Source organism: Branchiostoma lanceolatum, chromosome 16, assembly GCF_035083965.1.
Source record: "Branchiostoma lanceolatum isolate klBraLanc5 chromosome 16, klBraLanc5.hap2, whole genome shotgun sequence".
Lineage (NCBI taxonomy): Eukaryota > Metazoa > Chordata > Leptocardii > Amphioxiformes > Branchiostomatidae > Branchiostoma > Branchiostoma lanceolatum.
In genome coordinates, this window is record NC_089737.1 from 11,711,455 (window position 1) to 11,734,928 (window position 23,474).

At 40.9% G+C, this 23,474-nt stretch overlaps 1 protein-coding gene across 1 annotated transcript in view; it reads right to left on the reverse strand.

Annotated features, from left to right (window-relative positions):
- The window catches only part of LOC136422233 (kielin/chordin-like protein), a 63,539-nt gene extending 48,685 nt beyond the window's left edge, over positions 1 to 14,854 (reverse strand). The window contains exons 1-2 of the mRNA XM_066409878.1: positions 14,311 to 14,854; positions 11,530 to 11,596 (exon numbers count right to left, since the gene is read on the reverse strand). Of these exons, the coding sequence (XP_066265975.1) occupies positions 11,530 to 11,596; positions 14,311 to 14,820 (577 nt within the window). The 5' untranslated portion in view covers positions 14,821 to 14,854. The remainder of the gene's footprint in view (positions 1 to 11,529; positions 11,597 to 14,310) is intronic.
- Between the last annotated feature and the right edge of the window lie 8,620 nt (positions 14,855 to 23,474).

A 23,474-nucleotide genomic window follows, 5' to 3' on the forward strand; every position in this document is an offset into this window, starting at 1 on the left:
AGCTTTAAGCTAAACAAGAATGGAACAAATCATTGGTTGATGTAGATCTAAAGAGTGATAGACATGGGAACTGCTACCAGTACGTAGAAGTTTATTGCTGGACACTCTCAACTTGTCAGGTTTTAATAGGACACCTATCCCCCTCTGAAAGGCTGCATCAATAGAAAGAGAATTGGGCATGTTCCCTAATATAAATCACATTCTCTAGAAGTTCAAGACCTCTAACAGTCGTTGTCCTTGTATGACCCTTTGTGTTTTAGGTTTTAGGTACAGGATCTGAGAAGTTGAAATCAAGTCCTTGAAACCTTTTATTAACAGTTTCACTATATGGAGTCTTAATGCGAATTTTCAATTACATATACAGTCAAACCTGTACAGATGACCACCTCTACATAAGGACCACCTGGCTAATGCTATACAATCAAACCTGTACAAGTGACCACCTCTACATAAGGACCACCTGGCTAATGCTATACAATCAAACCTGTACAAGTGACCACCTCTACATGAGGACCACCTGGCAAATGTGGCCACTTTTCGGTGGTCCCTGAGATAATTTTTCCCACTGTATTAAGAATCTTGTCTAAAGTGACCACCTGTCCACAAAGACCAGATTTTAATGGATACCAAGTGGTGGTCTTGTTGGACAGGTTGGACTTGAACCACTGCAACCCATCAAGAGTTTGGCCACCTCTACATGAGGACCACCTGGCCAATCATAGTTTAGCGGTCCCCTGAGTATTAGACCTGATGAGTGGTCTTCTTGGGCAGGTTGGATTTTAGTGTCTTCAACCATCAAGAGTTGAGCCAGCTGGTCCCCCGCTCAGCCATGCATTTCAGAATTCTCCACGACCCTGAAAAGTTGGGTTCCGGGACTCAAACAAGGCACATAGCAAGGTAAGGTAAAGGACACAGTGACTGGTTCCCAAAGTTTAGTCTAGCCCAGTCAGCCTGTGTCAAACCCCCGACCGGCTTCACCCCAGCCAAAGGGACAAGGCCACCTCCACCATCAACTCTGTGTTTGGTTTAGTTGTTCAACAAAGTTGTTTAATCAACATGTCCTTAAGGAGGCTGCAGGCTGTAAAACTTGCCAGTCTAGCCTGTAAAACTTCATCCCTCAGTGACCTTGGAGGGTCTGCATGGGGGGACCCTGTACACGCTTAAATGGTGAATTCTATAGCTAGTGAAGGGTTTTTGGAACAAGTTCACTTTGATTAATCCATTGAACGTATTCATAGAGCGTCTGGCAAACTAGAACAGAACACGACTGGATGCTACGTTCCTACTTTATGGCAATCTGGCATTGACTACAATGTCATGTAATGTGATACAAAGGATTTGTACATAATACAAATAACATTCTATGTAGATCCAGATTAAGTGACCAATTACCCCTCACGAATAATTCACCAACAACGCTCAGTGTTGAATAAGAGAGGGTCAGCTACAGTTATGATGAATTGAAAAAGCGTGCTACACCTTCTAGAAAAAGGCATGCAAACCCTCAGTCTTATTCTCCCAGCAGCAGTCTCAGGTTAGGCTTCAGCTGGTTTTGGACGTTTTTCTAGGCGTTTTTTATCGGGCTTTCTATTTTGTCAGGTTTCATCTATGGCCGTCAAGCGAACAAACGATGAACAGAAAACCTGACAAAATAAAAAGCCAGATAAAAATCCCTAAAATACGCTCATCACCAGCTGGTCAGCCTAACCTCTGGTCAGAGGATACATAGTCTAGCCTGTAAAACGTCCCTAATCTGTGGCCTCTAAAAACAAAATGCGCGCCCGGAATGTCACATTCTCAGTTTCAGCTCCAAACCTGATACAGTAACAGCTTTTTTTCCACGAACTGCAAAACTCTGGAATTCTCTCCCAGCCCACTGCTTTCCTCCGAATACAACGTACAAACCTTCAAAACAAACATACACCGCTGTCTCTCACCTATGCCACATTAGTTCAATTAGTTCAATGCCAAGAAGTGGCCTCTTTAATACGGCCTTGCATTGGGCGAGATCATTAAAAAAAAAAGATACAAGATAACTTTGTTGGAAATTACAGTGGCAATTGACTTAAAATAAAACAGTAATTGCACAAATTGCGAATTTCATTAAATTCTAAAAAGATGTGTTATTTCAGGCTACAATTTGGTGCAATTAGGCACAGTCCAGTGAGATACCCACTTTAACCTTGTGATGAATCAAAATAGCTTGCTTATAAAAAAATGCATGTAGACCCTCAGTCTAGCTAGCCTGAAAAACTTCCCAGCGCAGTGACAGAGGATGCCAGGCATGTGTGCACTTTCCTGACCCCGGTTTATGCTTCCCCAATTAATCTGGACGATAAGTTTTTCCTGCTGAAGGAAACCTTCCGTTTACCATATCTTTGATTTCCGGTTGTGCTAAATTTCAACTTTCTTGTGACCTCACCAGTCGTAACCCACTGATCATAAGGGCGATTGTAATGAAAATTTATGGTGTGTCCCAGGTGGTAGGAATAAAACGAAGTAATGTTATGTCCATCAAGTGTCATTGATAATTTCAGGGTTAACGAAGGGTTAACTAAAGCTAGATACTTTTTCATGATATTAGTAGACTAAGTGCACATCAGTGTAGTCGGTAGAGTGTTCGCCTTGCACAGGGTAGGTCGTGAGATCCACGACCCGGAGTCAGACCAAAGACTTTGAAAATGGTACATTCTCTGCTTTGCACTCAGCATTTGGGGAAAAGTATGTCAGTTAAATGTTAACACACCACTTCCAGTAGTCCACTGCCCTATGCTGTAGTGATTGCAAAAAGTTGTGTGGCCCAAGGGCTATCGAAATAGAGATGCGCGCCACCCTATGCACCATCTGGTGCGGCTACAACTTGCATTTTCAGCAAAGCACACTTTGTCACTTCTCGATAAGAGTGTTGAGTTCTTTTATGTGAAGAGGTTTGGTCTGAGGCTTACGCTTGAACTGAAGCTCACTCATGCACAGGGTCACCGGCTTTACTTCACCATCCAAAATGACAAATGCAACCCCTCACACTATCCCCGAGCGGGGTTTGAACCCCCATGCTCTGGATCCTTGGAATTTGGAATGCAGGGAAAATGTGCTGAAAGCAAACTGTCCTTCACTCTTTATTTGTACAAAGACCGCACATTAAGCTCTCTCTTTCTACAAAAGTAAACATTTGTCCAAATGGCTTTTTCATGCCCTTAATAAAAGAACCTGCTTATTTTTACAGTTTGTAGCCCATCTCATGTTGGAGGTAAATGAGGTATGTGATTTCAAGTTTCTTAAGTGTTTTTCCAGGCATACCCTAAATCAGTCAACCATCTTCAACACAGATACAATGTACTGTAAAGGCAGAAATGTTCGCGGTGGTTTTTTGTTCGCAGTTTTTGCAGTAAGCTCTTTGCTGCAAACTTAAAGCCACTGCAAAATGTTTTGCCCAGTACCCCTTGTCTGCTTTTGTCTCAAACGTGAGCTTAAAACCACTGCAAACACTATTTTCTACCTACCTCAAAATTAAAACCATGCAAACTTAAATGCATTTACAGTATAGCCCATAGTCTTGCAACCTTCCAAGACAGGGTCAATTAAAACTAGCTTTTAAGAACAACAGAAGGAAAGAGAAAGTATTTCTTCTGACCACTTCTTTAGAGCGACTAAATGTCTTGTATAATGTGTAAAGCTTTGTTGACATCAAAGGAAACCACCAAGGCCATCACAAAGCACCTGTTTTTCTAACCTGAAACGTGATTCCTCTATCAGAACATCTACAGATCTGGAGGGAAAGGCTAGAGGACACAGAGGGATCCATGTTTGGACCAGATCCTCCGCCAAAGACTGCTGAAATTTCCTCCTTTAGTAGATAAAAGAGTTGTTTCATCAACAAAGATAATGGCAGACCTCACACATTGTATGATCCTAGATGCATGACAGACAAGCTTTCTTACTGGCTCTTCAAGTCTAACATCAGTTACATCTAGATGACAGTTTATAATAACAGAAAATAAACCAAAGCATTATAAGATGGCATGATAGAGAAACAAAATCTTACAATGGATTACTTTACAATTTCCACCAATTTTGCTTTGTAAACTTTTGCCGTAAACTTTGGCGTATGAAAAAGTGACTATTGTTAAAACAAACCACATCTGAATCAATGATAAAATTTTTGCATGATACAATTGAAAGGGCAAAATACTGTCTTGGTGCAAAGAAAGAAGGTGCAACCTTGAGTGAGGCACCTTTTTGTTATCTAAATGAGCTGATGGAACTTGATACACACACAGGTGTCCTCTGTAACTTGTCAGTTTGGGACTTCCTGTCTCCTCAGAACTCCTGCAAATCCAACAGGAACTGGGGGAAACCTGATCTAATCTTTTATTCTGACACTCCGCAGATCATTTCATTCACTCAAGGTTACTCCATCACAAAAATACTTCAGGGGCAGATTTTTCAGATGTACCTACAAAGGAAAGGGGATTATAAAGGAATCATCGAACACATTACCAAATACAGGTATAATTCCGTGAGTCCAAAGGGCAGAGGTTCAAACCCCGCTTGGATAAGGTATGAGGAGCTGCATGGGTCTTTGGATGGGGACTTAAAAAGCTGGCGGTTCAACTTCTGTGTAATAACAGTATATTGGAGCTCCTAGGCATTATAAGTCTCAGACATCGACATCAAACCTCTGTACATAAAAGAATGCAACACACTAATCGAGATGAGTAGGGGTGACCCGGTGTGCTTTGATGAAAACGCATGCTCTATAGCCACACTGCACTATTACAGCTGTTTGAAAAAGTACTGTATCATACTTCACAGGGCTTCCCCTCAGTTGAGGATGACTGCTTCATCTTAAAATTGAAGTGTAGGCAAAGAAGAATCATCCAGAGAAAACAAAGCTGTCTATTTATCTATCTAATTATCCATGACCTTTTGCACTTAGAAGGACTTGAGGTAAACAAGTCAGCAGAGGAGGAGGGAGCTCAAGTTGAAAAAGGTTGATTGATTGATTGATTGATTGATTTGTTGTTTGTTTGTTTGGCTAATTAATTGATTAATTGAGATCCATATATATCAACAGCATCCAAGGCTGTAGTTTGTTTTACCTTACACGAATAAGGAGGGGTCTATTTAAACTGGATGAAACTCCTACCTGACCGTAAACTCTACTCTAGATCTACTCTACTCTTAAAACTTGTTGATTTTAGACATTTGGTCTAAGACAGTGAAGAATACCTTTTCAAAACTTTAGCAATTTTCTAAAAGGGAGTGTTGACAATAGACATTGATGTCACTTGGGCCCTTTTTGCACAGGACCAAAGCTCTGCTAATGAGCCCTTCACATCAGTGAAAAAAGTCAGCATATACAACACGAATGCATGGAATATCTCACAAGTGAAATCACACACCTTGTCAGATTTCCTTACCCACTTATCCCCAGAAGCAATCTAAGGAGCAAAGGAGAACAACTCTGACATTTGGCAAAAGCCGCTGAATGTCAAGATTAACTCTGACTGATCAAAGGCAACAGTACATGTAACACCTGTGAGATTTCATCCAGTCACAACTCGCTAAACAAAATGCCTCAGCAGACTGTAGTTTCTACTTCTTGGGGCATGTCTTTTAAAAAATCGGCCTTCTTAATCTAAGAGATTTCAGTCTCAGATTTCAAGCAATCGCAACTGGCTAAACAAAACACCTCAGCAGACTTGCATTTCCTTCTATTTCTTGTGGCATGTCCTTAAAGAAGACCAGCTTTTCTTTCTAGGAAAAGATTTTTTAGTCTCACATTTCAAGCAATGACAACTGGCTAAAAAAAACATACCAGCAGACTGCAGTTTCCTTCCACTTCTTGCACATGTCTTTAGTTTTAAAAAATTGGCCTTTCTTTCTTTCTCAATTTCAGATTTCAAGCAATTTCAACTGGCTAATTAAAACAGCAGACTTGCGTAAGGATTCCTTCTATGTCTTGAGGCATATCAAAATATCGGCCTTTCTTTCTGAGAACAGATTTCAGCCTCATTATCCAGCTTCCTTCCTCCAGCTGTAGGAACAGTCAGCTGAAGTGCGATAAAAACCCTGATGCGATAACTTGGTGCCGGCTGATCATGAGGATTATGAAAAGGCAGATATCAGATCCTGGCATTAGATTTGACCTTGGGAAAGTCTTGAGGGTAACTTTGACATAAAAAAGAACCACAGACACTTAGGATAGACCAAAACAAGAGTCATAGTAGGTGGGATATTGCATGCTGACACATCATTTTTTGCCAGCATTCCAATTGAAAAACCACGAGCAGCTGCCTGGGTTGCTTTACATCCTTGACTACCAAGAGAAGCAGTCTTTTATCAGAAAATCATGGAACCTTGACCAGATTCTGGTTGGTGACTTTTACAGGAATTTTAGTCATGGTGCTCAGATGAGGATTACTCAGCGTACTGGAACACTGGAGAAGATAAAGATTTAACCTGTCCAATACCATGACAATTATCCACACTGTAGCCTGAATTCAATCAAGCCTCTTGTGACCGCTCGCGGCCCTGTAACCGCCGGGAGGGGAGAAAAACCCCCGGACAGCTGGAGTTTGCGTTATACAGACTACCCACACTGTTACCAAGGACAAAGTTACATGTCCCCCCAAGTAGATGTCATGTTAGAAGGAAATTTCAATTGTATTCAGAGTCAGACTGCTGCGAGGTTTGTCTTCTTGACAAGTTTGAAATTCAGGTGCTTTTAGTGAGAGGAGGATTATTTAATGCACACTATCACACAGACAGCTGAATGACTGATTCTCAACCTGTCACATTTTGTGACTTGTTTCCAAGCAGATGTTGGGAGGAAAGATTAATGATGCTCAGACTTGCAACCAGGATTCTCTTTTTACCAGCTATCAAGGAAAGAAATGTGTGGTTCAGGACATTCAGCTGGAAATGAATAAATCAATGAATTTGAAACTTTGTCCAAAATGCTCCGACCTTCTTTCCATGTACTACGAATCAGTCTACGATGATGATGTGTTGTACATTGTATGTGGTTGAAAATTCCTGTATCAACCCACAAAAGGTTAAATGGTAAAAACATTCCCACCAGATCAGACTCAAAAGCTTGAGATGATGTCAGAGATTTGTAAAGGAAGAAACAAAAGACTACTGGCTCTCTGCCATACCTCACAACAATGGCATGGCAAGAACTCAAGAACAGGTCAGTCTCCCATGAATCTTCATTTCAGCTCTTCCACTTATCCAAGAAACAGAGTGGATATGATAGCACTTAGAGACGGAGCTTCTATCTAACAGTAACAAGGAGCTGGGATCAGTAAACATGTAGACAGCACTCAGGCACACAGTACACTATTACCCAAACCCTACTCTGATAGCTCAATACAGTACTTTGAAAAACTTGGAAGCTGCAGTTTTGAAGGAAGCTGCTAGGGTGGATATGATGGCCCAACATGGGATGGAACTGGATTATTTAGGAATTCCTGAATGTAGATGTTTGAAATTCAAAATGTGATACCTCCTCCCTTAACCAAATCCTGCCTACGTGCACAGGCCAGAAACTGGCCCCTTGCTTTGCAGGTGGATCCTCCAAGAAGTCTTGTCCCTTGCCCTAGCCTCTGCTTCCCGACTGTTTAACCCAGTGTCCTTCACGACCAAATCACCCATCACAAATTTCATGAAAGAATTAGATAGAATATGAATTTTAACAACCAATACAAACAACAGTCAGATAAATCGATGCCGTTAAAACATAACCTAATTGTCAGAGGCAACAAGAACACAGTTGACCTGCAGATACAGTGTTGCAGACATTTGGATGTCTTCAATTTTATCAATTGTGACTATGAATTTGTTCAAGCCAGGATATCCTTGACACTGAGTTAGCAAAATGAGTTTGAGGTTAAACATCCTGGTGTAGTTTGATCATGTAATATTGAGACTCTGTCTGGGCTTGTCACTTTGCGTGGTCAAGATATTTCATCATAATTGACTCTGAACTATAAAAAGCCATGAACCTAACACTCAGTAACAGGCAAGGAACATATGATTGTTCTGGATACATGTCTCTTATGTGTGTATCAATGTACAACATGTATTGTAAGGACTACAGGTCTGGATGAATAGCAAGAGCAAATGTAAAGCTAATTGTTGCTCCAAATAAAGTCAATGTCAAAGGGAACCTTTGAGATACAGCAGGAATAATCAATCATGAAATATCAATTCTGCAAAGTCAAGGTCAACAACCAAACCTGATGGGTTTAGACATGCTATGTTCATAAGCGATGCCACATTCTGAAAGCCCATTGAAGACACACTGTTAAAAAGATAATCATTCTATAATTGACCCTTAATCACTTGAGAAGGTCATACTTAGCCAGATGTTTTCTTTCCCCTCTCAGCAGTGCATGTTCTATAATTTGTTCATCAGCTTTGCTATTAAACCCTGCCTTTGGGGACCTTCGCTGTTTATCCCAGATGCTCTCACTACAAGTCTGCTCTTTGATCTGAGCTAAAACCTTCCGCCTACAACTTCAAGTATTTGTGTCAGAAGGACAAAGGAAACACTACCTTTTCCTCACAAACAAATGGATCAGGAAAGGAGCATGCAAGATAAATGCTTGGCTAAGTCCTTCAAACATAGCCTCTACCAGGCCCCGCGGATGGCTGGAAAAATAGTAGAAATTGGCCAAATAGAGTGAATAGTATATGCTAAGGGAGTCAGCTACAAATAGAGGGTCCAATATACAAATGTTCCATCCACGAGGTCGCAAACTGTAACTTCTATAGCAGACTTATTATAACTTCTCTGGCATTTTATCTGTCTATTTGGCCAATTTCTACAATTTTTCCAGAGACCTTTGGAGCCTGGTAGAGGCTACTTCAAACATATCAGTTGATTTGACCGGCTTTTCAAAGAGATCCTTATGTGTAAAACATTGACAAAGGCAAAATCCATCCGTCAGCATCACCCTCTGCAACAGTTTGCTGTTGAGATTATAAGTCATGAAAAACTCTTAACATCTGCCAAGGAAATTCAAGGGTCATTGCAAAGTGCTTAAAACTGTTAACTAGGCCAGCAGTATGTAGCTAGCCTGAGTACCAGCCTCCGTAGTGACCGCTGGCTCAAAAAAAATCTGTGGTTAGCAAGCAATTTTTTTTGGAGCCAGCGGTCACTACAGAGGCTGGTACTCTGGCTCAACAGTAGCAGCAGTGATTACAATTCTGTATGTACAACTGTTTACTTCATGTACACCTTTTCAGATGTGAACATCTCATAAACAATGCTGGCATTGCAAGAGTCTGCAATAGTTCACTTAGTAAATACCTCACTGCTCAGCTGATTTAGATAACTAGTTAGTTAACTCAATAAACTAATTGGTTAACTTTGAGAGTTAACTAACTAGTAGTGAACTACTAACTAGTGAATTCTTTATTTTTCTTTTACAATGCCATCGAACTGAAAAAAGTCTGTTTTCATGACATCAAAACCTTTGCCACAGCAACCCTGGTCTACAGTAATTGTTTTGTCACCCCCCAGCCTAATTCTTTCCATCTTGAGTCACCATGAACCAATTACTTAACCTGAGCTGGCCCTAGGTACACATTTCTCCAGAACTAGAACAAAGAGTTCACTTTTCCGGGCTGACTTTGACAACTGTGTAAGAGGAACATCTGTTTTGCTTCAGGAGGCAGACTGGAGACAAGTTGCTGCTTGGACTGTGGACTGGTCCAGATTAGGTTTCAGACCAAGCACAGACAAACAGTTAATTCTGTGTAAAGTGTTCTCTGCATGCCCCAGGTTGTGCCGTTGATTAGTTACGCTTGAAGGGAAGCAGATTTCTACAAGATGGTGGTTTAGATCAAACCTGATTTAGCTAGAATTTAACCTGGTTTTATGGAAACCTGATTTAGTTTTAGTAATGCTAATAGGCCACACAGACTTAACAATATAGGTGACATCTCTTGAGACAAACTGATAGAAAATATAGTAGAATGCAAAAGTGAATTATTAGCTCATTTCAATGGACTTTTTACACGTATTATAGTTACCCTGCTTTCTCACTCATTTTCATGATTTTTGCAGAAATCTATAGATAAACAGTTAATTCTGCACAGTGTATAATATAATGATTATAGTGTTCCCTGCATGCCCCAGGTAGTGCCATTGATTAGTTACGTTTGAAGGGAAGCAGATTTCTACAAGATGGTGGTTTAGATAATCATAAAACCTGGTTTAGCTAAGCTAGAGGTTACTCCACACTAACCTGGTTTTATGGAAACCTGACTTAGTTACTAATAGGCCACACAGAGTTTACAATATGGGTGACACCTCTTGAGACCCAAAACCAAACTGACGCCATAGAAAATAGAAATTGCAAAAGTGAATTCTTTACTCGTTCTTCAATTGACTTTTTATGACTTAAGTTCTTTATTCATCAAGCTTTCTTCTTTTGCAGCATATTTTGGAGGGCTCACATTTAAGCCATTAAAATCAATCTATACCTAAACTATGATTAAGCTCAAAGAGACGGAGAGAATTTTTCTATTTGTGACTTGTTATAAAGTTATCACTTGACAGATAACCACCTACATGTGGAAAGGAGTTTATAGTTGAAAAGACAAGCATAAATCTATGGGGGTGCTGATGTAAGCCATAAAACTGACTTTATATGGCCTTAATGAGCCCACAGCCACTGACTGTACAATTTGTTACATGATCCAGCTGTCTGATCTTACACCACCACAATACAACACACTACATCATGTACATTCAACTTCAAGTGCTGTTCATATGTACATGTAACACAATAAGCTTAATTAACTCAATGAAATATTCTGTGAATTCGATAATGATTTCACTTATTTTGATTGATCACAGATCTAGTTCCAGTGTGAAATATTTTTGTTTGACAGGTTTGGGTGTCCTGGGATCATGTGAAAATAAAATCAGCCTCTGATGCACAGATGCATAGCCAAACAATTATCCATGCTACCTGAAGAAGCTCCTATATCTTTGCCATTTCAAGGGACAGGTCAAAAAGATGAGGCCGGTGGGATAGGGTAGGGACTGAAACTTGTCACTCTCTTTCTTCTTCAATTTGGTAATGTTGAAAAGAGGCTCTAGCATCCATGCCAGGCCCTTTAACCCCCTCACATGTCCAAAAGAGTAGTCCACTACTGGTGATCAATACTGTTAATGCAGAAATGTTCGCAGTGGTTTTATGTTCGCGGGTTTTCACGGTAAGCTCTTCACTGCGAACTTAAAACCTCTGAGAAAATTCTCCCTTGTCTACTTTATAATTGTCTTAAACGTGAACTTGAAACTACCGCGAACACTCCGTTTTTTCCCTACCGAGAAATTAAAACCATGCAAACTTAAATATATTTACAGTATTCCTTCTGGTTGACAGTAACTGCTCTCCTGCAACCACCCCCCACCGCCAAGAAGCCACCCTTGGGCCATCTCCTCTAGATCTGTTGCTCTTGTGTCTCTTACAACAAAAACAAAAACATGAGAAAAAGAGAGACTGTTACCTTGGAAACAGTACCACGGTCGCCCCTGGAAACCGTTGATGACCATCTTGGCCTCCTGCCAGTAACCCTGGTGATGAAAAAGACAAACAGGTTACCATGACAACAAGATGTTTGTTTAAATGAGATATTGTGACAATATGGCAATAAAGATTACCTACCAAGTAGCATATCTGATTTCAACCACAAAAATAACCCCTATGTTTACAAGGTAAACAAATGGCGGTGTGAGGACATGGTCAAGTGTTTTATTTATTGACAAAGCTTTCAAGGACAACTTACATGTACAATGTGACCACCTCTACTTAAGAACCACCTGGCCAATGTGGCCAATTTTCGGTGGTCTCTTAGATAATTCTTCCCATTGACACAAGCATCCTGCCTATAGTGATCACCTTTCAACAAAGACCAGATTTTGTCTTTCCCCTGAGTGGTCTTCTTGGGCAGGTTTGACTAAGCATAGTCCATTTTACAAAAGGCAACAATCATTGCATTGGTCGTTTCAAATTTGAAAAATCATTCTCGAAAAGTCCAGGGCATCTTGTGTGGGGTTGTAAAACAGAGTGACCAGCTGTGTTATGGATGTCCAGCCTTAATGTTCACCTTGGTATCCTGCGGAAAAATCTGTATGTGACCATTAAGTACCCTGGTGGGCAGGCCCTTAATGACCTCTCAGGTGACACATAAAGTGAAAATGTTCAGGCACTAGACATATAGATTGTACCTTTAGTGAAAGAAAATCACTTTTATTATAGTGAAAGAAAATCGCCATGCTGATTTGTTTAGATGGATGACATTCTCAAGGCATCTCAACATTGATGTGAGGATGCAGAAAAAATAGAAGTTGGGCTGAAAATTGATACCCATGCAGATGTCATCCATATAATTAAGTCTAATAAAAACCTAACTCAATGACAAATTGAGAATTTTTTGGCCTAAATGACAATATTTAATAAAAATTGCGATCTATTTTCCTAAATAAGCTCAGTAGGCTAATCTCAGTGTTCTGCTTTTAAATCTTGCTAACTGTTGAAATTCCAACCTCAAGACAGCATTACATTGATCAAAGTAAAGAAGCAGACTTCACAGCAGTCTATGCACGGTCAATGTATATGGTTAGCATTTTAGTAGTGTTGATTACATGGCAACAGACATACATAACGTACATGTGTACCATAAGGAAAAGGATAGGAATCAAAAGTACATATATAACTGTGGAGGTCATTACAGCAGGATTCCTTCACATGTACAAGAACAAGACCAATGCTCAATTAAACCTTGATTTACTGCACAGCTGAGGGATAAAGCAGGAAACTGTTGGCTGGTGGGGACTTAAAACGATCCATCTGTTCTCAACTTGGACTGTTAAAATAAAGGGAGAGGCAAAGAGTCGATCTTGACTAACATAAGTCTCCTACAAATCTTTCTTATCTCTCCTAAGGAGGTTTTGCTGTAGAAAAGATGATGCTAATGTTCTGTATCAGTGATTCTGATGATTTCTTTTTTATGAAAGCTATCTATGTTGCGTTCTATATAGTATATATCAAACAGGACTTTAGGCAGTATGTTATGGAGCAGAAGAGACTCGGGAGCTATGATAGGTTTGGATACCAGGCTACAAGTGAGGACCATATGTATCACTGGGAAACTTGAATTCTTGCCCAAGTCGCACATTATGTAATGATGGCTTGAAACATACGTATTTCAAACCTTAATTGTCTTCACAAGATAAGGTACAAAATATAACACCCTATTCTTCCTGGGGAAGCCAAGGACACAAGGAGACTGTTAAGTGTCACGCCAACATTACCCGATGTCTTATCAGTCTAGTTCTGAAGGACCCAGACCTGACTGAACCATGCTGACAAATTAAGATGGAAGACTTGCCAAGGAGTCTGGCTATAGTCCAAGAAGGCTAGTTAGTCTCAAGAAAAGGTTTGTATACCAGACAATTCTAAACAGAGAGTTTTAAACAAAGTTTATCCTTGCATGTACAGGGCTTAGTCGTGACAAGTTGTTACATGAAAAACAACAAAGCTGCTATCACAAACGCACATGCTGCCTGAGCTGGCACGTTATGTCTTAAGGGCATGAATGTAGATAGAGATTAACATGGATACATATACAAAACTTACAGTCAAACCTGTACAAGTGACCACCTTTACATAAGGACCACCTGGCCAATGTGATAACGTTTTGGTGGTAATTTTTCCCACTGACTCTAGTGACCACCTGTCCGCATATACCAGATTTTATCAGTCACCTGAGAGGTCTTCTTGGGCAGGTTATGTCTTAAGGGCATGAATGTAGATAGAGATTAACATGGATACATATACAAACTTACAGTCAAACCTGTACAAGTGACCACCTCTGTACAAGGACCACCTGGCCAATGTAATAGTAAACTTTTTGGTGGTCCCTTAGATAATTTTTCCCACTGACTATAGTGACCACCTGTCCACATAGACCAGACTTTATCAGATCTACAGTAAAACACACCAGAAGTCTTGACCACCCTTTAAAAACATTTAAAACATAACCAGGAAATCTTTTCATCCTCAGTTTTTATCTCATCAACTTCGAGACAAATCTCTAGCTTTCACTGTCTTTGATTGACAAATATCTTTTCAGTACACCTCAAAACTGTAGTCCTGAATAGAAACTCCTGCTACAGTAGTTTAGTGAACTTTTCCCTTTTCAAGTTCTGTAAGCAAATACAGTATCTTTTATTAGTACTCCCCTAAAACAGTAGTCCAAAATAGAAACCCCTGATGTGGTACTTACAGTGAATTTCTCGCGTTCAAAGTTCTGTGAGAAGTAGACCGTGCTGTCCTTTGGCATCTTCACGCGGCAGCTGGGGATGAGCGGCCTCTCGATGACGTCCTGACAGTCCACGTACACCCGGACCGAGTCCACCCCAACGTGCACCGCCAACTTCGTCCACTTCTGAACATCGTGGAACGGCGACGGTCGGAAAATCTCGTGGATGACGGTCAGCGTGCCCAACGTTCTGTACGTCAGCCTCAGGTGGTTTCGCGTCAGGTCCGAACCGATTTCGAAGAACGTCCCTCCGTCCTCGTCATTCTCGTCGAGAGACGGTGAGTAGATGGAGATCAGGACTCCCTCCGAGTTCTTGGACTGCCTGGCCGTGAAGATGAACCCCAGGGCCTGGCAGGGCTTGGAGGCGAGCCTGGTGACCTCGGAGGCAGGGAGAGAGAGTTCCTTGACCGTGGAGTGGAAACGCCAGCCGGACTGGCCTGGTCGGCTGCCAGATGTGGAGGAGATCCCGGCCATGTCAGAGCTCACATCCAGGGTCTTCAGAAGGTCAAGAACTGGAAAAGAGGATACAATATAAATACTTGACATTACAGCAGTGATTTTTGTTTCTATAGAAAAGATATAAAGAGGTAAAGTAGAGAACTTATCTATAACTGAAGGACACAAATATATATCTTTTGGTCTAGAAATAGCTTGGAATAACTTAACTGCTTTGGGGTGGTTAAAACAGACAAGATGTTCTGTAGTGAGCAGTTTTAAGGGCAAGGACAAATGGAGAATGCACTCCTTGTAGGGCCACAACCCGACTTTGAGTCAGGGAATCTGGCTTTGAGTCAGGGAAGTTCAATGGTCTGGATTAATACCAAAATCCCCAGGGATGCTGCTCCTAAAAATATCTAGACTGCCTTGATTCCCATCTAAACAGACAGACAACCCTTAGAATGTTGGACTAGGCATGTCAGTGACCAGCTCTACATGATGTATCACTTAGTTCACCACCAGCAAACAGACCCACAGATTCACAGTTGGCAGACAGTAAACACAGGGTCTGATCTGCAAACTTGGGGTCATGGAAAGGAACTTACAGGTCACGCTCTTGTCTTTTCCTTATAAATAAGTGTCAGTTCCTTGTAAATACGATGCTGTCTTTCACTGTCAAACAAAGAATGAGTTTTCTAAACGTAAAACACAAGCACAAACTCTAGCCTAAATTTTTTCCCTGGCAACTTTCCACGTACAGTCAAAACTGCCAAAGAAAACTAAATGAGGGGACAAGATTGTTATAAAATTATCTAAGGGACAGCAAACTGGTCACAATGGCCAGGCGGTCTTTATGTAGAGGTGGTTACTTGTAGTTTTGATACTGTAGTTTTCATTAAAGACATCATGAGAAGAGGGCAACTGTTCCATTAGCCTAGTGGGGACTTGGCAATGGACCTTTTTGTCTACTATTAAATGCCAGGCAGGGTAGCAGCACTCCTACACTCTAAAGTTACCATATGGTGCCAAGGGTATAAGTAGGAGTGTTGGTAGTGGCCTTTAATTGTCAGACTCTATAAACCTTTACTGTCTACGATCCTTTTTTTCAACAATCAGGGACCAGGCAGGCTATGCAGTACTCCTACACTCTGAAGTTACCATATAGAGTACCAAGGGTATAAGTAGGGGTGTTGGAATTTGCCTTTATTCATCTACAATCCTTTATCAATTGTCTACAATCCTTTTTTTCTACAATCAGGGATCAGGCCGGCTATGCAGAACTCCCCAAACACTAAAGTTACCACATGGTACCAAGGGTATAAGTAGGAGTGTTGGTATATTGGCCTTTATTTGTCTATAGATCTAACCCTTTATTGTCTAGTAAGATCTTTTTTTCTACAATCTGGGACCAGGCAGGCTATGCAGAACTCCTACACTCTAAAGTTACCATATGGTACCAAGGGTAGATGTAGGAGTGTTGCTGTTGGCCTTTATCCCTCTACACTTGGCCTTCAAAAGAGCCCTATTCCCAGTACATTCTCCTTGTAGGACTGTCTTGGCAGATAGCCCAGTCTGCAAGGAGCCTCGCTATCTTGCTTGAGAAGTCAGAAAGTTCAAGTGATTCTATTACTAGTATTAGATAAATCTTTGTTCAATTTGTAGCCAATGAGAGTTGTCAGGTTTGGTTTCATGATATCAGGGCCCTTCCATAAAAAGAAGACTCTGTGAAAGCTGCAAGGTAGTATTATGCCTAGTCTGTATAACGCAAACTCCAGCTGTCCGGGGGTTTCTCTCCCCTCCCTTGGGTTGTGAGGTGGTTGAATTCAGGCTAGTATTATGCCCAATCTATGAGAAATGCATTCCTAATTGTCACTAATGAAAGATAGTAGGTGCTATCTAAAAAGATTGTGGATGCTATCTAAAATGTCTCACCATTTACAAAATCTTATAATCCAGTAACTTTTGTATTGTGTATCTTAATACCTGGATGTCTATCTTCCATTGATGCATTGCTTGTGTTTCAAGTTTAACAATCCTGATCCGAAATTGTGAGAGAAAAATGCATTCCTTAAAATTTCCCAGTTAATATCAATAATCCTGTTCAAAAAAAAAGTCAGCCATTATAACAATTACCAATGAAAATATCAAAACCTGTGTTATGTTAACAATCTCCCAGTGTCCATGGAGGAGGGTCATGATTTAAACAGGCTATAAAAACATAACCACCTCTAGTACATGTTGCCTCTGCTAAGGTTATAAGCCCTCTAGTCCTTGAACCTGAGCTTGTCTTAAATGAGGAACCCTGATGTTTCTCAGTAGTATACAAACTTTGCAAGCCAGTTGTGAGGGTCTACATGGGGGGATCCTGGAAATGCTTTTAAACTGTAAATTTTGTTTCTCAGTAGTGTATACAAACTTTGCAAGCCATTGGTGAGGGTCTGCATGGGGGTGGGGGGTGGTCCTGGCAATGCTTAACTGTAAATTTTACTTCTCAATAGTCTACAAAAATTGCAAGTCAGTGGTGAGGGTCTACATTGGGGATCCTGGCAATGCTTAACGGTAAATTTTTTTTCTCAGTAGTTTTGCAAACTTTGCAAGTCAGTAGTGAGGATCTGCATGGAGGGATCCTGGCAGACTTTGCAAGCCAGTGGTGAGGGTCTACATAGGGGATCCTGTAAATTTAGGACTTGAAAATTCAGAAGGAATATGGCAACTGTTAATGGTAAATGGACTTGTTCTTGCAGAATGTTTTAGGAATGAGTTCATTGGATAGTTCCATTGCAGTCATGGGGCAGAGTCTGGCAAAACTAGCTACTTCAACATACACTGTTTCACAACTGGACGTTGTGACTTTTGTTCAATCTGGTGTTTGCAAGACATTGTGATCTGACTAATCTATCTATGAATTCAGGGCAACAAACAATATGTTACAATATCAGAATTAAAGCGACAAATCACACTTCACGAATAATTCACCAACACGAATAAGAACGGGCTGGCTACGATTAACGGCTAATCAAGATGGCTCAGTGAGCCTCACAAAAAAAGGCATGCAGACCTCAGAGGTCTTGGCGAGTGGTGGACCGTGCTCAGACATTAAACAGCCGCGAGGTAAACCCAAAAGTGTTTACACTACAAGTTTAACACTGCACTATTTGTTTGAACCTGAAGACTGAGGCGCAGCTCACTATACACAGGAGGGCTACATGAATGGGAGGTGCTTGTTTTGACGGACTTTCCGAGCAAAGAGTGTGGACAGATCGGTGCAAAATGAGGGTACTGAGACAAGCTGTAAAGACCTGAAGGAAAACAAAGACAGGCAAAGTCACGATTACAGTCAACAGAGGACAAATCCCAGAGCTTTTGCACTGACGTCTGTTGGATAAACTGTGATTTTGAAGAAAACTGTTTGGGTAAAGAAGATGAAAAATGTAAACCAATAGCAAAGGGTGTTAGGAATACAAATTGGTATTGGAAGACATGTTGAGTTTTGCTTGCTATGAAAATGAAAATGCTGTAACCGAGCCCATAAAACGAGTCATTTCACACAATATTGCTTGCATGATAGGTATTTATGTGACCTTGGTGGAGCCTTGGACAACTGTCTCACCGGCATTTCATGCTAAACTGAAGAATTTATGATGTAAATACCTGTTTAGGCCTTCAACGTTGCCTCAGATTCCAAGTGGTGGGAATAAAAATTTCACCACATTTTAAAGTAGGTGATAGCCATGCCAACAATCTCTTTACTGTCCCAAAAAGAGTTTCCTGGGCCTGCTGGGGTCATTGATGAGAAGGCCTCTATGTGCCGAAGTTATGTTAAAATTTTGATTCAGTTTTGTTCTGCAATAGATATGTGATATCTTTAATGTGATTTTATGCCCTTATCAGTTACTAATCCTCATAGGAGCTTTATTTCTTATATTTTTTTGTCCATTAGAGTCCATGTTAAGTTACAATTTTTTTTGCTTACATTTGTAATATCTTTATCAGTACATGTTCCTTTTCATCACACACAATCTCTGCCATCCATACAAGCCTATCCCCTACTCAGCTATCAATTCATGATCTATCCCACTTGTCTGTCCTGAATAGGAGGGGCTGAGTTTACCCTGTGTGAGGTCTGGAAGCGACCCTGCTGTCCTGTAACTGTACACCCAGTCACTTCCAGGGCAGCGGTGATTTCATGCTTCCCTTCTCCCCATTGTTCAAGGCAGTTCACCCAAATAGATGTTTATTTTGGCCATCAGTGTTATTGGGTAAGCTGGGTTCTTTGAGGGGAGATTGGAGACACAGAGGGAGAGGGCGGGTTTACCCAACAAACTTATGTATGTCATCGAGTCTCTACTGCTGGCACCAAGAAAGCAAAAATGTGGGTGTCTGAGTTGTATGTCAACAATATGCAGACAAACTTTTATTGTAGATTGTCTAACAGACACCGAAACGTCAGCAGGTGAGATTCCTGGTTGTGAAAAAAGAAACTCCAAATATCCTTTTATTGTAGAGTTTCTTACAGTCTTTGATGTTCAAAGTAAAAGTATGTGTCATTGTGTGGGCATCATTTTAGCTTGGGTAAAGTGAGAGTGTGTGAGTTAGTTTGTGAGTGAGTGAGTGAGTGAGTGAGTGAGTGAGTGAGTGAGTGAGTGAGTGAGTGAGTGAGTGAGTGAGTGAGTGAGTGAGTGAGATGACATTGGTGGAAAGTGTACCAAGGATTCAAATAATTCCAAGGTAAGGTTAATCAACTGACCATTAAATTTTATTCACCCACTCCATATATAGTTCACATGATTTTTGGACAAAGGACTAACCCTTACCCCTCCACTTGAAGGGATGAGGATGCTTTGGCCCTTGGAATTGTCCTGATCCCCACTTGAAGCCAGACCCCCCATGACCTTGGCACACAAACAAAGGGTCATCATTCCACCTGAACTTTTGACCTGAAGATCAACAATTGGGCACCAACAAAAATATTTGATGTAAGCTTTCAGCCTTGATATATGACATCCTTGTGGTTAAAGGGGCCCTCAAATTTTGCCTAGCAAATGATGGCCTCGTAAAAGCTGGAGAAAGAAAAGCCACATGCAGAATGTATTACAAAGATAGAGTCAAAGATAAAGCTTTCAAATTTTTCCTCCTCCTTTTCCTCTTTTTCTGAATGTAAAGTAGGGAGTCCTTCATTCCATTATAGATTACCATCCAAGATATTAAAGGCTTGAGTAGGAACCATATAGAGAAGGCTAGACTTTTATGGGAGTCCTTTGTGGTCGACCCTCTGACCACATATTTAACCTCTCAAACCCTCTCAGGACAGGAAAAACTATAACCATATCAATGTTGCCCTCAAGGCCAGTTTGGCCCTACATGTACATATCAGATACACCTGTTAGGAAACTAGCTTTCCTCCAGGCAAGGATAGGGATCTACCTAAAGTTCAAAGTTTCCCCTTAAGTTCAAAGGTTTCCTCAAAAAGCATTTTGTTTTGCATGATCTTCAGTGGTAAAAGCAGCCAAAAGTCACAGGTGAAGGACTTTTTGGCGCTTGTTTGTTTGTTTGTTTTTCCTTTCCTTCCATCACTATTGGTATGTCACCCGAAGCTTGGTGTGATGGCATGCTGGGCAATGGTACAGGATTGGGAAAGGCTGCAGTAACTTTATTAACCTATAATGGGTTTCACTTCCTATTACAAGAATGTCCTCCATGTCGTCTTGAGTCTTCTTCTATCTCTCCCATTCGCTAAATGCATCTCTTTTTCCCACCCTCCCTCCCTCTTTCCTACCTTTTGATAGCCTGGGTACCATCCTCTGTAGTAATAGACCTACTACTCATGGATCTCCCTTTTCACTAGCCTGGATGCCAGACCCCCAATCTCTGAATTATCTATGGTGTGGGACAATAGATATTTTAGAGATTGGGGGGTCTGGCATCCAGACTACTTTCACTTGCTTACTGGCAAGCAGGCAAAATGGGAAAGCCAGCAGTTACTGCAAAATTAAAGTAGAAATGTTTGTGGGGATTTAATTTTGTGATAGGGATAAAATTGAGCGTCACACAATGGTACGGCTTTATGGGGTCCATTTGAAATTCGCAGCAAAGAGTTCACCACGAAAACTGCAAACATAAAACCCCTCAAAAATTTCTGCATTTATAGTACTCCAGGTGAGGTACCAGGCTAACATTTTGATGTCCTATACAGTTCCAGGTATCCTGATCTAATAGAGATAAAGGAGCTGTCTAGTGAGTCTGTATGTCCAAGCACACCCCCACAAAGACACACAGGCAAAGTTGTGGTTACAAACATCAGACTCCTGCCTCTTGTTGATCTTTCTTATCTCCTGTCTCTGTACAAGTGGTACAACATGCCTGTTTCCACCCCACAGGACAGGGCAGATTTATGAGGACAGCTTTTCCTAATTGCCCTTTAGGTTTCCTATTACCTGAAATCAGTGCAATACTGTAAATGTGGAAACTTTCTGGTGGTGGTTTAACTTACTCTCCAAGCAGAGGAGGGGATTCGGCTAGTTTTTGATGTGTTTTTAGGCGATTTTGTCTGGCTTTCTACTTTGTCATCTTTTTTTTATTGGGTTGGCTATACAAAAAAAGATGACAAAGTAGAAAGCCCGACAAAAATGCCTAAAAACACATCAAAAACCAGCCGAAACCCCTCCTCTACTTGGAGAGTAGTCTATTTTGTTTGTGCAGTTTCGCACTGACCACTCCACTGCAAATTCATGACACTGCCAATATGTATTGCCAATGTTTTACTACACTCTACAGCATTTGTGACGATTGTTTCACCAGTGAATCTGAAAAAAGCAAAAACCTCCCTTTCCATCCTACCAGGAAATACAACCACTGCAAAAGTATATGAATTTACAGCGTACATAAGGAAATTTATTTATTTGCATTACTAATAATTTCATTGAATGTCTTTGACATATTATAAGATGTCCAAACTTGTTTAAAATTTCTCTTTCTGCATGTAGTGGATGTATCTTACCCTGTTCAGGTTACCCAACAAAACTCATTATAATGAGTAACACAAAAAAACTAATTATAACATATCTTCCTAATCAAAGCTCTACTTTTCACTGATTCTTACATTCTCTTAGGGGGTCTTTATACCCCCTCCCCCACACATGAAATGAACCGCCCCCAATGTAAACTAAAGTGGGTAAAATAAACATAGCCGGTGGTTTCCAACTGAAATATTATATCTTCTGTAAAAACACTCCTTCACATCAATGAGGAACACGATAACTCACCTAATACGCTGTTGTTGCTGTTTTTCTGGGCCAGCACCACCGTCAAGAAGAAACACAAAACTGCAAAAATCCGTATAAAATCCGAACAAGAAGTCCACAAACCGCAAGTTTTCCGCAACATTGTTTTTAAGTCGTTGTGTCCCAAAAGTGGCAAAAAAATCTCAAAGTGGCATTTTTAACTGGTGGAAATTCTGGTGGTATTCCAGTGGTCAGATTTTTGGAGAGAATTCCAGTCGAAATTCCGGAGGGTATAAGGAAGGCCTTAAGAGTGCAGACAGCGTGACAACACCAACAGTAAAGGAAATTGAAGAAATCCTCTTTCGTCTGCCGGTTGCACGCAAACCTTCCTGATTTTACTCGAGAAGTTCAGCTCAAATATCCGCCGATTTCCTTCAGACCGTCCCCGTAAAATAATCTGGCTCCCAGAAAATCCTCCTCAAGAAATCTGGAACTCGAGAAGAAACCGTGCGAAGACTGGAATGTTTCAATCAATGGAACGATCACAGTCGGCCTAAAACATGGGGACACAACAGGCTGAATCCACCGGAGCTCTCCAACCTTGTCCTCGGCGGCCCTTCCACTCTCTCCCGTACAGCCCGTCGTCCTGAGGCCCTTGCCTACACTTCTCGAGATCTCACGCAGTTCAGACTGTTTAAAATGACAAACAAAGCGTGTATTCCGGGGTAAAGGCGAGAGAAACACTGTTGTCTGTGGGTCCAGTACACGGCAGGATGGCCCAAACTGGCCGGCAACTCTCAGAAAGTGCTGGAGTCAGGTTACACTCATGCGGCCTTCTGATTGGTCCAGATAAGCAGGGGTTCCCTGAGTCTGGGCATCCTCAAAACAGTTTATTGTAAGACGTTCTAGATATTCGTGTTTCTTGCAAGAATAACATCAATTTCATAGAATGATGAATCAAACAACAAGAAAAATATGATTGGCTAGCAAATTAAAGATGTTCGGCCTTCCGTTTTGTAAGATGTTGCTTGGGTAAATTTTTGATATAATGTCATCACACTTCAAAGATGGCAAAAACTATTTTGTCAGATTTCTGCTTCTGAGATGAGCCTCTATGTGATTCTCTATTTTGCGCCTTCTCAGACACACCCAAACAATGTGACAATCCACATTAAACTTCTATTTCAGGTAACCTTCTGCTAGATCGCCCTACTAGTACTCACAACAAACTTGGCAAAAGCAATGAACCTAAAAATCATGAAATCAGACATAGCCATCAAATGTTTATTTTTCTCACAGTGGTTTCTTAGCACTTCATATTGCTGGTGGTCCAAATTGTTGTCTGTGCCCACATAGGAGGATTTCCTTTGGTAAACAGCCTTTTATGTTGTGTCTAAATTAGGTACAATGGGCAGTGCCTCCAGGTATGGTTTCTGCGGGACGTTGAAAGAGCCGCAAAAGGAAAACAGG